At 36.3% G+C, this 14900-nt stretch overlaps 1 protein-coding gene across 1 annotated transcript in view; it reads left to right on the top strand.

Moving 5' to 3' along the window:
• Positions 1–1335: 1335 nt before the first annotated feature.
• Positions 1336–14900, top strand: part of LOC121637829 (complement C3-like) — a 27173-nt gene continuing 13608 nt past the window's right edge. Inside the window, exons 1-16 of the mRNA XM_041982135.1 lie at positions 1336–1445; positions 2153–2351; positions 2518–2680; positions 3584–3678; positions 7353–7441; positions 8078–8160; positions 8280–8367; positions 8498–8600; positions 8754–8874; positions 10000–10115; positions 10554–10700; positions 12924–13023; positions 13104–13198; positions 13288–13479; positions 13604–13759; positions 14534–14663. Of these exons, the coding sequence (XP_041838069.1) occupies positions 1351–1445; positions 2153–2351; positions 2518–2680; positions 3584–3678; positions 7353–7441; positions 8078–8160; positions 8280–8367; positions 8498–8600; positions 8754–8874; positions 10000–10115; positions 10554–10700; positions 12924–13023; positions 13104–13198; positions 13288–13479; positions 13604–13759; positions 14534–14663 (1972 nt within the window). The 5' untranslated portion in view covers positions 1336–1350. The remainder of the gene's footprint in view (positions 1446–2152; positions 2352–2517; positions 2681–3583; positions 3679–7352; positions 7442–8077; positions 8161–8279; positions 8368–8497; positions 8601–8753; positions 8875–9999; positions 10116–10553; positions 10701–12923; positions 13024–13103; positions 13199–13287; positions 13480–13603; positions 13760–14533; positions 14664–14900) is intronic.

The following is a 14900-nucleotide window of genomic DNA, read 5'->3' as shown; positions in this document are numbered from 1 at the left end:
AGCTCAGGTCAACTAAAACAGACTAAAACAGAAGCTTCGCTTAGTGCCGTCAATTGCTCCCTCCGAAAGTTGGCATAATTTTTCTGCTCTGGTAGCTCCAGGCAGCTCCCTTGTTTTCCTTACGTGGGCTCCGTCGTATACACCAGCTGCACCACCCTTTCCTTGCTTTTCCTCTCTCATGTCTCCATCTGATCTGAAAAAATAATCTTCCTAGCCCGCTCTCTCATTAGTACCACCCCATTCAGCCCTCAGCCATGGATAACTCGATGGAATTAATATGTGGGTCAGTTTCTTTGTCAAAAACTGTCTTTGTACCGTTTTCCTTGTAAAGAGCAACTCAACACATTATCAGTGGGAATCAGTGAGCTTGAATTTGAAAGCTTAGCTTTACAAATTTCTTCACTGCCAGTCCTTGCCTTGCCAATGCTGTCTTAACTTGTATTACTGAATTTCTTTCTAAACAATAAACGCTTCTTGTTTAAAAGATGTGTGTGGTTATTTTGATGCTCTTGGTTCTCATTTATTACCTCTTGCATCATTTCCAAGTTAAAATTATATTTTGTTTTCAAATTTGTTTTGTAATTTAATCTTTAACCTTTTAAATTCTTCCTTCTATTTTCTATTCATGTAGAAATATATATTTTTAAAAATGAGATGGAAGATGCAAGGTTGAGATAAGAACAGCCACATTTACTAATTATAGGATGCAACCTGTAGCAAAAACTCTGAAGCCTGAAGATTACCTTTCCTCTGAAACAGGTATATACTTTGTTCTCATTTTAAAAACTAGAGTCTGATGCTATTTATCTTATTTTAATCACAATATCCATCTTCCATCCTACCTCTACTCTGAGCTTACTCTGGTGAGTACAAGTCAGTACATTCTTATCTCTTGCTCTTTCTCTTTCTTTTCCTCTCTTTCCCTCCATTTCTTTAATGAGTGTGCACTCAAAATGGCCAATGTGTTGATATCCAGTTGCTGGCATGTGACACTCTGCTTAAAGTGAAACTCAGCTGTAGAATGATGCAGTGACCTGGAAATGTTGTGAAATGCAGTTTCTCAGCCTCGGATGCTGCTAGGCAACAATGGCTCCAGGAATATAAATAACAAATGTCAAAATGAGCTGGAAACTTATATTTACAAAGTAAGGAAAGTTACATAGTGCAACTTTAGGTCTGAGATTTCTAAATGGCCAAAGCACCAATTCTGGAAATGCAGATTAATGTTTTCCAATCCAAAATCCAAGCTTCTAGTAAAAGTAGCATTTTTGCAGTGAAGTGAAAGTGCAGGAGGAGGGATGTAGGTGATAAAAAAGAAGACTGCTACAGAGTAGTGCTGTAACAGCAGATATGGGATCAGGCAGGAGGACGAATGGGACACAGCCGTGGCTGTTGACCTCACTGGCTTTAATTTCCCTCATTTCTCTTATTGACGGATCTCAAATGTGAGTAGCCTTTCTTTAATTGATTGATTTTATTTAAAATATATAATTAAAAAACTATAGATAAACACAATATTAACGACACCTTCTTTTCTTTTTCCTTCTTCCTTAAATGTCTAAAGAAAAGACAAAAAAAAAAAACAAACAAAAAAGAATAAAGGGCCAACATTTACATTTACATTTAGTTTATGCCAACTTTAACATGAGGACTGATTGGTTTTATTTTTACAAAATAGAACCATGATGGGACAAGCAATGATTTATATTTGCAGTTGATTGAAAAATGACTGATACTGTGTAAAGTACAAATAAAAAAGAAACATTTCAACCAAGTGCCATTTGGACTGTTTCTTTTGAAATGATGAACCATGGTACATTTCATAATCTTTTTTAAATAAATAAAAGTACCATTGCAAGTTCACCCACTGGTCCTTTGCACCTGCCAGTAACCAGAGCAATGATGAAATGTTATATTGACTCAGCCTTGGATTTTAGTCAAGACAATCAATGGATTACTAATTGTGTGGTGCAGTCTGTACAAAAGCAAGAGAAGATCGGAGAAATGTTTGTTTGCAAACTGGGTAAACAGAATAAATTTAAACAACAAAGACTAACTGCCAGTGTTAAGATTTTCAGCAAGTCAGTAGTGAGAATCAGCTGTTTGGTTCTGTGAGACTAATGACTATCATTTTTGCTTCCCTTCTTTTTAGGAAGTTAATGTCTGCCCCCAACTTGTTGCGGGTGGAAACATCAGAAAATATCTTTGTAGAGTGTCAAGACTGTCCCAGTGATAGTAACCTGACAGTAGAAATTAAAGTAATGAGCTACCCAACCAAAACAAAAAGGATGGCTGCAACATCTGTGAGACTAACCAGTGCAAACAAATTTCAAGCATTTGGGCAAATTAAGGTAATCCTGAGCTGATCACTCCAAATAAATTATTTTGTGGTGGCTTAAACTGGAAACCAAACAAAAAAAAATCATCAAATTTCCCATCTATACAATAACTACACGTGGCATACAGTATTTTGTCTTTCTTTATATCATTGTATGCACCTCTTCTTACTGGTTTCAGATTCCCGCTGGAGATTTCAGACAAGATCCCAACATGAAGCAGTATGTTTACCTTCAAGCTCACTTTCCAGATGTGCATTTAGAGAAAGTTGTTTTAGTGTCTTTCCACTCCGGTTTCATCTTCATCCAAACTGACAAGACCATCTACACACCCAACAGCAAAGGTGAGTTTAATAATGTGTGTGGAAGAACAGCACATCTTTCCGTTAAACTGTCTTCTTCTGTTTCTTATTCAAGATTTCAAATAAACTTTCAAGGGTGGAAACTGTTATCTCATGATAAGAGGTTGTTTGTGCCATGGAAAGAGGGAGTGAAAGTTGATGATTGTGGTCTAGAGATATATACAGTTTTGTGTGACTAGTGTCACATTTTTTATGACAACAACTAATATATTTACTGTAAGCTCTGTTTGCAATATGGCATAATTAGTATGCCGAGCCTTTTATTTTTCTATAAAAATCCTTCCACAAAAAACTACCAAGTATTCTCAATCTGCACTCCTATAACAAGCTTCCGCTCTGTTTCAGATGCATTTTAGGAATTAATACATACTGCAGAATGTTGTGCTGTGATTGATTTCAGCATGTCAAAGGAGACAACAAGATAAAAACAAAAGCCTCCTGGCCTCATACCTTTCTTTCAGGGAGAATCCAGATGAAGCAACACTGTGGGAAACTTTTTATATTGATACTGAATACTTGATGAAAATTTGTGAAGTCTCTCTTTAATGTTTATATATATATATATATATATATATATATATATATATATACTACATCATTTTTATACCCAGAATATCCAGCATTCAAGTATTCTGGGAATATCCCACTTGACCTGAGCTTGCGGATGGTGTCTTTTAACATCCCCTTGTCTGTCTCCAAGCTGCTGTCTTTACCCTCTGTTTAAAATCTGTACTGAAATGAACACAAAGAGTTTGGACTTAAAAGTGATACCAGTTAATTGAATGAATCTGCTATGATAAAATATTTCTAAAAGCCCTATAAAATATATTTAATAAACCCTTCTTTTAATGGGATTGGAGAAGTAATCTGAGATTGTTATTTCAGTCTATTACAGAATATTTGCACTAACACCCAGCATGGAGCCTGCAGAGAGGGATGATGAAACCCAAATGGATGCCTCTATTGCCATGGAGTTTGTGGTATGCATTTTATCCTCAATATCCACTTATTAATATTCAGATCAATGCAGTTTATATAGCCCTAACTCACCACAAAAGTAATGAAGATTATTTTTAAATTCCATCCAATGTTCAATACAATTAAATACAACTGATTGTAATCCACATTAGTACATGTAGAATCTGTTAGGAATAATTTGATTCCTAATGGGCAAGAAATTAATGACAACACTAACATAAATTTTGGTTAGAAAACTAGTATTGCTTGAGTAACCCTCAAAGAGTTGGTAGTAAATTAAGCAGATTACAGTTTATTGCCCTAAAGCAGCAGTACTGGCACTTGCACGGAACAGTTTTTATGTCAGTAGAAAGTGATCTCCTACTTATTTCCAAGATCATTGAGAAAGTTGTATTTCACCAGCTTAATGACTTTTTAAATGAAAGTGGAAATCTTGATAAATTTCAGTCCGGCTTCCGACCTCATCACAGCACTGAAACAGCTTTGGTCAAAGTGTTAAATGACATTAGGTTGAATTCTGATTCTGGTCAAGTATCAGTCCTGGTTCTGTTGGATCTCAGTGCTGCGTTTGATACTGTAGATCACAGAATCCTGTTGCACAGGCTGAAAAACTGGGTTGGACTTTCTGGAGCGGTTCTTAACTGGTTCAGGTCCTATTTAGAAGGCCGGAGTTATTTTGTTACGATCGGCAGCTATGAATCCGAGCGAGTGGCCATGACTTGTGGAGTCCCCGAGGGGGTCAGTCCTTGGACCTCTTCTGTTCAACTTGTATATGCTCCCTTTGGGTAAAATATTACAGAACTATGGCATTAATTATCAAAGTTATGCAGATGATACACAACTTTATGTGTCTCTGTCACCAGATGACTGCAGTCCAATAGACTTATTGTGTCAGAGTCTGGAGCAAATAACCTGGATAAAGGAGAGTTTCCTACAATTAAATGAAGACATAACTGAGATTATTCTGTTTGGTAGCAAAGAGAAGAGGGTCAGCATTGGCAAACACCAAGTTCGTAACCTGGGAGTGTTGATAGATTCAGACCTGACTTTCAGCAGCCACATCAAAGCTTCACTAAGAAGCTTTTTACCAGCTCAGAAACATCAACAGAATTAAAAGTTTAGTCTCTCAGAAAGACCAAGAGAAACTCATCCATGCATTCATCTCCAGTAGGCTGGATTACTGTAATGGCCTTTTAACAGGACTTCTTAAAAAGAGCATTAAACATCTGCAGCTCATCCAGAACGCTGCTGCTAGAGTTTTAACCAGGACTAAGAGATCTGAACACATCACACCAGTTTTGAAATCTTTACACTGGCTTCCTGTCAGTCACATATTAGATTTTCACAAATCCCAGAATGGTTTAGGCCCAGAATACATCTGTGATATGTTCAGAGAATACAAACCTAGCAGAGCTCTTAGATCCAAAGACTCTGGTCAACTAGTCCAGACCAGAGTCCAGACTAAACATGGAGAAGCAGCATTTAGCTGTTATGCTGCAAACAAGTGGAACAAACTGCCAATGGAGATTAAACTTTCCCCAAATGTAGACATTTGTAAATCCAGGTTAAAAACATTTCTTTTTTCATGTGCCTATGCATGAAATCTGCACGGTAACTTTTTTAATTTGTCTTGCTTTTAATCATTTAAATGTAATTTATTATTTTACGCTGAAATCTTAACTTTATTTTGTTATCTGAGCTTTTTCCTGCTGTTTTTATGTAATCAATTTTATCTTTTTTAATCTTTGTTTTTCTTTCTTTTTTTTTTCTTTGCCTGCACCTTGCTGTAATGTTTTTATGTTTTATGTAAAGCACTTTGAATTGTCTTGTACATGAAATGTGCTATACAAATAAATTTGCCTTGCCTTGCCTAAAGAAAAATAATAGTAAAATAAAACAATAAAATTTGTCATTTTTATAAGGAGAATACTGTATTTTACTCCATTACTCCTTGAATTGAATAACTTGAATAACAGAGATCTGTGTGTGTGTGTGTGTGTGTGTGTGTGTGTGTGTGTGTGTGTGTGTGTGTGTGTGTGTGTGTGTGTGTGTGTGTGTGTGTGTGTGTGTGTGCGCGCACTCAGATAGTTTTTAAGTGTGTTCTAGTTTTAGTCCGGTGTAAAATAAAATAATTGCTTGTCAACTTTTTAGGTATCAAAGTAACAGCATAATTTGCTGTTACGATTAATCCATCGTGTTCATTGCAACAAACAAAACTGGTTAACCCACAAATACAAAAAACAAAATTTTTCATAATGTTGGTAGAACACTTAGAAGAAAATCTCTTCTCTGTTCTTTGAGGCACACACAATGTTGAACTGCACGCTCTGCAGGGGTAACCTGCAACAAGTGGCAGTTTTAAGTTAAGTGGACAAGCAACCAAGGTGCAATGTGTGTAAGGGCGCACTTGCAAAAGGAGGACAACAAAACAATAGAAACTATAATTTGCCCCGAACCTTTTTCTAGACTACCTCTTATTCCATGTCATTTTAGTGTAGTGTGCCCCCACCCCTGCATCAGGATGCTGCTGTGAATGTCTCATGTACAGAGGTTGCATTGGAAGTCATGGTTTGATTCTGGAGTGACTGACAAATAAACAGATACACTAAAAGGTCAGAGAATCCATCATGTGATCAGCTTAGAAAATGAAGGAAGGAAAGATGATGATGAGAAATGGATAAAGGATGAAGGACTACAGATATGTTATCTCTATGAGTGTCATGCGTGTAAAGAATCAGCCTAAAGTGAGATAATATTTTTAGCCTCTTGCTACGGTGCTACTTATTCACTGGACATTTGTATTCAGTTTTAATCTTTCTGAGCTAAAACCTACTGCAGTCTGTGACACAATGAGTTCAGCTCATAGTGCCAGCGAGTCAGGGATTCCCCCAGGGCGTAACACAAGCCAAGACTGCCCCATAGCAGCTGCAGAACTAAAGTAGCACTGCATCTAAAATGGGTCACTAATAGGTTAGAAACAAGGTACAGGAAGTAAAAAAAATACATGAATAAATAAACAAGCCAAAAAAGAACATTTCCAAGGTCATACTCACAACCTGTTTACCTGAAACTTTTATGTTTATCCTCCTCCATCCACCTTACATGACCTGTGCTAGTTGTCAATAACCCAGCAGAGTAGAATAATATTTTCCTGTCACCACTTAGTAATAGAACAACCTGTGTAACACTTACCATCACAGAATATGTATCAATGCACATCTACACAACAGTGTCAGGATCAGCAATAAAGGAATCCATTTTGTCATCAATTTTGCTTATGTTTTGTCATAAAAAAAAAAAAAACTATTTGAAGATTAATTCAGTAAATGTTCACTATGGAAAAAAATGAGGCCTACACTACTGTCTCTGGGCAATCTACATGAAATGTTTGAGGGATTTATCCACATACTCATTTTATGTCTGGGTCTGGAGTAATGTGGTAAGTGGGTCAGTTAGATTACATTAACTCAGCTTGAACTTTCAATGTGATCGTGTCCATGTACCACTAAATGGAATAATATATTTTATGTGAGATCACCAAGACAAAAATATAAAGTGCTTATCAAGAAACTAATCAGGCTGACAGATGGAAGAACAAACTAGTTGATTTTTTGTTGTTTAAGCATGAACTACTTCATGAATTAGTGACGTGTTGTTAAAATATTTCATATTTTAGACCCCTGAAGGCACCATTTTACCTCTTGATCAAGTCTTACTGAGATCAGGCATCCACACAGGAGATTTCCAACTTGCTGAGATTACCAGGTATCACATTTTATTTCGATATCTTTTACTGCTATAGACTTTTAATGTGTGAAATCTGCCTAACTTTTCTTTCCTAACACTGTAATTCACTATGAATCATCCTTTACAAAAACTATAAAATATGACTTCAGCAATTATGCTAATGATGTGTAGCATGATATAATTAGCACTGAACACAAAGTAAAGATTATGCTTTTTGGTAGAATTTTGTGTTTGTCCATAATTATTGATCTTTTTCTGCTCATTTTAACTTAGCAGGGCACTGTAGTTAGCAAACACAGCCCATCACACGAGCTAAACCTGTTAGTGTTTTGTTTTAACAGTCTTTGCTACAAGAACACATAGCAGAGCTGACACAGAAGAGTGGGTGGTGTCTACTCAGGCCAGTGGGTGGTGTCTACTTAGACCATTGAAAGTTTTTCTTGTTTTTCTACAAGTAGCGTGTAAATATGCTAAAGCAATCAGTGCATATAAGATATATAATATAAAACATATGCATATATAATATCATAGGGCCTCAAAGTAAAATAGGACTGATCATGTCTCGGTTTAGCAGCAGAGCGTAAATCACAGATGTCTTTAGTTTCAGTCAACAGGCCAGTCTGAATGTCCCTGTATGTGTGTTTGCCTTTGCAGTATTGGACTTTGGAAAGTGGTAGTGAGGTTCTACAACAAACCACAGATGACCTTCTCTGCAGAATTTGAGGTCAAAGACTATGGTGGGTTAAATCCTTATCTGTGAAACTCATATTAAAAACACATATAATATGATAAGTTCTGATTAATATTAACAAATGTCCTAATTTTGGACACAAATAAAATGTGTTAAATGTCTCAGTGCTGCCCAGTTTTGAGGTTAAACTGATGCATCGAGGCTCATACTTCTATGTGGACAGTGAAGAACTCAGCATTGACATCAAAGCCAAGTATGTAAATGTTTTCATTTGACCAGAATTGAATTAGGTGAGCAGTTTTGATTGGTAGCTTAATAGGGTTTGTGTAAAGTTCCTCATGCACCATTTAGCTAATACACAAAATATGTCCTTGTGGTTTTAGGTATCTGTTTGGAGAGGTAGTGCATGGATCAGCATATGGGGTATTTGGAGTGGTTTATCAGGATCAAAAGAAGAGTTTTCCCAGCTCATTGCAGAGAATAAAGGTATAAACTCACTTTTCCTCTATTGCTGTTGGTCTGAGCCAAATGATGATTTTTAATATTTTCTTACTTTTTTTTATTTATTTATTTCTTTTCTGAACATCTCAAATCTGCGTGTAAATTTGATAAATAAATTTTTGCGTTATGTTACATTAGATACAGAATGGAGAAGGAGTCTTGACACTGAAGAGACAGCACATCAACCAGACCTTCCAAAATATCAGTGATCTTGTGGGGAACTCCATATTTGTGACTGTCAGTGTGTTGACAGACAGGGGTAAGAGAAAGGGGAGGACGATGGTCATCGCTGTGTGTGCATGAGCACTTCATTAAGAGCAGAAGAACTGCAGCTATTTAGCATGTAGATTTTTTCAATATGACTTAAAATGACTTGCTGACACTTGATTATACTAAATGAAACATATTGTATTTGAATAAAAAAGCAGGGAGTGTGTAACTGTGATATCTGGAATAGTTGTTAAGCCTAAGGCTGTGTACAACATTTTGGTCAACTATGTTTTTATTAAAAGTGTTCTATAAATAAACATGGATTGAATTGGATAACTTTGCAAAAAATAAATAAATAAATAAAAATAAAACATAAAAACATACTGGGCTACATTTTAGGGCTTTTGAATGTATATCTGCTTTTAAAAACATATTAGCTTAATTAAAATGCATAATTTTAAACATATTTTCACATATTTAAACATATTTTATAAATACTTATGTAATATTTTAAATTTCCTAATTATGATGTTCTAATAGACATTTATACATTTATGATGAGACATAGGGGACAAATAACCATTCACACATGCACTCACTCACAGGGAGAATTTTAGAGTCACCAATTAGCCTAATATGCATGTCTTTGGACATGCTGTTGTGTTTTATGGAGGTAAAATTTCAAAATGATTTTTTTAAAGGATTAATATAGTGTACTTTAGTAGTACATTGCCACAACAAATTTAAATCTTAAGGATTCTTATGAAAATATATCTGATTAAAGCATAGATGCTCATTTAAAATTCACTAACTGCTCATTATTCTTTATTGTGTTCAAACATTTTGAGGAACAAGCTTACAAACTTTTAAAATAATTCTAAGAATTAATTGTCCTATCTGGGGACTGTACACAGGCAGTAATTATGCAGATGAAGATAAATCCAAATCCACTGCAGTCAAGTACACCTGCTGAGATAAAAAAAAAACTAAGAACAAAACAACCATTTACCAGTGAAATAGCATCTGCTACAAGAGCTGTAGGCATACTTTAGGAAGACAAAAGTGCATGCAGGACCAGTGTGGTGAAATGTAGACTTTAAATGTTGTGTTTGTTATATGTTCTTGTGTGGAGGGTTATATGTGTCATGGATGCATCATTCTGTTATTTGTGCAGGCAGTGAGATGGTGGAGTCAGAGCTGAGGGGTATTCAGATTGTCACATCACGTTACCTCATGCACTTCACAAAAACACCCAAATATTTTAAACCAGGAATGTCTTTTGATGTCACGGTAAGGTAGATTTTACATACCTGCATGCAATAACATGCTGTAATTTTACAAGTCATACAGGATTCACAAACAGTAAAACAGTATCATTGTATATCTTCTTAAAAACTATACTTTATATATATATATATATATATATATATATATATCTATATATATATATATATATATATATATAGATAGATAGATAGATAGATAGATAGATAGATAGATAGATAGATAGATATATGTGTGTGTGTGTGTGTGTGTGTGTGTGTGTGTGTGTGTGTGTGTGTGTGTGTGTGTGTGTGTGTGTGTGTGTGTGTGTGTATCATGTAAATTTTCTCTCAAAATGGTAATTTACAGTACAAAAATGCAACTTACTTTTTTGCATGTTCCCTCTCTTTTCTTATGTTTTCCAGTCTCTTCTTATAAAATGGTTTTATGTTTGATTGACTGTAGGTTGAAGTTTTGAATCCTGATGGGACACCAGCACCAGGTGTTTTAGTGAAGATTGATGCAGATGGTACGGAGGGTGTCACTTCAGCCAATGGCCTTTCTAAGCTTCCTATCAATACAGAGGAAGGTCAAAAATCGCTGACAATTACAGTAAGTCATGAGACTGGTTAGATTTGTATCTGTTTTCTTAACAATATGTATTTCCCGATGGTTGTCTGTTTCTGTAGATAAGCTTAAATGGAAGTCTCAATACTTCCATTAGGAGCCAGAACAGATATTTGAAAGATACTTTGAGGTTATTATTCTTTTAACCCATACTGCAGACGTATGTTAAAGTGGCACTGCTGAACTTAGTCAGATTGTCACACTTTGGCTCCCCTCAACAAAGGCTAATTTGGTATCCATGTTGCATTCTGTCTCTTCTCTGAGCTCTTTCCACCCAGCAAAAGCCAGTCCAAACTTGACTCTTGTCTCATCTTTTGCTGCCCTTGTCTCTTTTTCTCACTTCCTCCAATAATATCTTATTGGGCTTCTTTGCTGAATCAGTCATTGTGCACTTCACAACAGAGAGTGTGTTGATATCAGTTGTTGGTGTATAACATGGTGACATAAAGCAAAACACAGCTGTCATATGAAGTGTGGATTCTCAGACTTGGAACCTTGCAGTGCAATGCAGCTCCACGAATGTGCAAAATGAATGTCAGTGTGCCATCAAAACAAGTCAGAAGCAGATTTATGTTCTGAAACTTACATTGAATCTATTCTTTATTCACACACATGTGGTAAGCTTCTTGTGTAGCCACAGCTGCCCTGCAGACTGACTACCAATCATTTATTCAGGTTTTAAACCACCAACTGGTTTTTAGACAACCCATTCTCCCATTTGAGCCACTGTCTTCTTTCATAGAAGATGTGTTTTCTGTCTTACACATAAGATTTAGAAAATGTTTAAGTGCAGAAAAATCTGTGTTTATCAGACATGAGCAGATCAGTCATACATATATACAAGCTAATAATGAATTCCACATGTTCTAAATTACTTGCCATTTCTTTTCATGGTCATTTGCTTTTAAAAATGCCCTCAGTTACCCATATTATTCAAGAGTACGCTCATAAAAACAAAAACAAAACAGAAAGACATAACTAACACAACAAGCAAATAAAGTCGAGAGAGAAAGGTGTTGTTAATTCTTTGGAATCGAAGTGCAATAAAACAACTATTTGATTGTATTTGGCTAATAAAAGATAAACATAAAACATGGATGCTATAATCCAGGCCACTAATGCTTGAGAAATGCTAATCTGTCTCTGCAACCAAAGACCCTGCACTGGATTAGTTTTTTGTGCAGTTAGTATCTCTCAGCAACAACTTTAAGAGGATTTTTTTTTATAAGCAGTATCTCTTAAGAAGTCACTGTGTTCCCTCCAAATAGATAACTGCACCTTCTAAAGATGTGCTCACTGTGGAGCGCACTGTTTACAAAAGATTCTTATACAGCCATATCAGGCACAATAAGCTTTCAAATGCCTCTCACAGGTGCCTTGTTGTTGAGACTGTATGCTGCGATACCAGCAATACTTTTAAGTTGTAGCTTTGCTGTTGTACCATTGAGATGTGCCACTGTGTGTAAGCAAAGTCAGAGCTGTACAAGTTAGTAAATCCCACACTTTACATGGAAATGTTCTTGCCTACCCATTACACACACATCTAAGTCCTGTTATCACAGATATAATACAAGTCTCCACAGCCACCAGTGTAATATTGTCAAACTTAGGACTATCTTGTCTCAGTGATGTTGGAAAACTAGTCAATGCATGTGTTGTTACTTCTGTAGTTCTAGTTCTTTACTATCAGGGTGTCCAAACAACTTTCAGCTGATCCTAAATACTACAGTCATTCTGAATTATCAAGAGAACACATTCCTCCAGTTTTAGCTTCTTGTCAATTGGTCCCTTAAAATTTAAATTAGAATGTAAAAATGTTCTTCTTACATTTAAAGCTCATACTTACTGAGCTCCAATGTATCTCATAGACATTATTCTTTCAAATTGTCCTTATGGGGCACTTCACTCTCAGAATGGTTCCTAAACTTTCTTACAATAGAATAAGTGTTTTTAGCAATTGTCCTCAGTTCATAAACTTGTGCACCTTTTTTTCACAAAGCATCCTTTTTTTTGTTTTGTTTTGTTTTGTTTTTTTTGTGTTTTTTTTTTTTTTTTTCAGTGATTGACTTTCTTTAGCAAAGATTTTTGGGTGTAAGCTAGCTGAAGGTTGCTGACTTAGGCTGCTGGTAGTCACACACCGAAGGTATTATCTTTTCATGTAGATTGTTTTATGTAATTCTCTGTATACTACTATGTGTTTTACTCTAGGTAAAGACAAATGATCCTGCTATTTCATCTGAAAAGCAAGCATCCGCCAGCATGACAGCTCTCCCATATAGCTCTAAAAGCAACAGTTACATCCACATTTGTAAGTAATGTCCCATAAAAGGAGATGTCAGATAACACATCTCTGTAATAGTAATTATTATACCTACAATGTTTCTGCAGCTGTGGCCTCAGCTGAAGTAAAACTACAAGAAAACCTGAAAGTGAATTTGTACTTCAACAAGCAGGAAAATACAGAAAAGGACATTTCACACCTGGTGAGGGATCATATGGGTGTCTCTGATTGTAACTTGTGCAGCAATACATGTACACTATGTAGTGCAAATGTTCAGTCCTCTGTTCACAGATCCTGAGCAGAGGTCGGCTAGTGAAACATGGCCGTGTCACTGTGAAAGGTCAACAAGTGATAGCCATATCAATCAGTGTTACGAAAGAGATGCTGCCATCGTTCCGCATCGTAGTTTACTACCATCCAGATGATAATGAAGTGGTGTCAGACTCTGTTTGGGTGGATGTGAAAGATTCCTGCATGGGCTCGGTGAGACACACTACTTAGAGATAGCAGAGTCAGCAAGCTAAACACACAGTTGCTTCTTCACAAATACAGTTGTATTTTGATCTCGTGTTATTGCATACAAATCTATTCTGTCTTCTCTTTTAAGCTGAAGCTGGAACAATCTATACCTTCGGCATCCTATGAGCCACGCAAGTTGTTCAGTCTGAAAGTCACAGGAGATCCGGGGGCCACAGTGGGATTAGTTGCAGTCGACAAAGGTGTTTTTTTCTTAAACAACAAGCACCGCCTCACACAGAAAAAGGTATTGTCCGTATTATCTCTCATTGTCATTTGACAAGGCTTCAATACAATCATCTTGTTTAATGCATCTGAGATATGGTCAAGATCTTCTTTGATGTTGGTTCCTGGTGCACTGTTTGGATACGCTAACAGAAAACACTGCAAACTGCAACAAGTGTCAAGGACCTCATAAACTAGCTAGAGAAGGTGATGATGGAAAGTCATAGAAGCCATGAACATGAGACTGATGTTTGAGATGGAATAGGTATAGTTTGCGTTTGCCATTTAATAGAACCACTATCCTTTTTTTAGCTCACCCACTATTTACCAAAGTATTTCAAAGGCTGCTACGATCCGTGGTAATATGTCCCCTTTCATCTGCTTGACATTGAGTCTTTCCTGGACCAAAACATTTGACAATTTTGCAGATGGCAAATTAGTACAGGGTGATGTAGTAAATTAAAGAAAATTAACTAGTCTATATGTTTTGTGTGTGAGGTATGCTTTATTTGTTATAAAAATTAGACACATGCTTTCCCTTATTGTTATTCTCTGATTCTATGATTTCACTCATGTTAATATGTTTAATTTATTTCAAAAGTCTGTTTGTAGACTGACAAACACAGTGACTCGGTTTTTTCAAACTTCATGTGAACATGCTAACAGCTTAGCTGATGAGCTCAAATCAAAACAGCAGTACATGGCACCAGTCATATCTTGAAAGGGTTGAAAACACCCATGTTTCACTTTTACCAAAGCCTTGACTTAGAGATGGAATGTCCGTTTATTTGTGCAGGTGTGGGACATTGTAGAGAAGTATGACACAGGCTGCATGCCTGGTGGAGGGAAGGATGGTGTGAGTGTGTTCTACGATGCGGGGGTGTTGTTTGTATCCAACTCAGCTTCTGGGACTCCTCCCAGACATGGTAAAAATGCCTTTATTCACCAATTCCATTCATTTTTCTTCTCCTGTGAACATGTTCTCAAGTTATAAGGAGAAACAAACCCACTGTTCTATCAACAAGCAAAGTGATCTCAGGCTTTGATGCTGTACTGAGGCAATGTTAATTAGAAACGGCCATAATTTCTTACAAAACCAGCCCAATATGCATAAGTGAGATAATGTTTTTCATCATTTAGGCCAACTAATCCCACTTTATTTG

The sequence above is a fragment of the Melanotaenia boesemani genome, chromosome 4 (assembly GCF_017639745.1).
Source record: "Melanotaenia boesemani isolate fMelBoe1 chromosome 4, fMelBoe1.pri, whole genome shotgun sequence".
Lineage (NCBI taxonomy): Eukaryota > Metazoa > Chordata > Actinopteri > Atheriniformes > Melanotaeniidae > Melanotaenia > Melanotaenia boesemani.
This window is presented reverse-complemented; position numbering and strand designations above follow the sequence as displayed.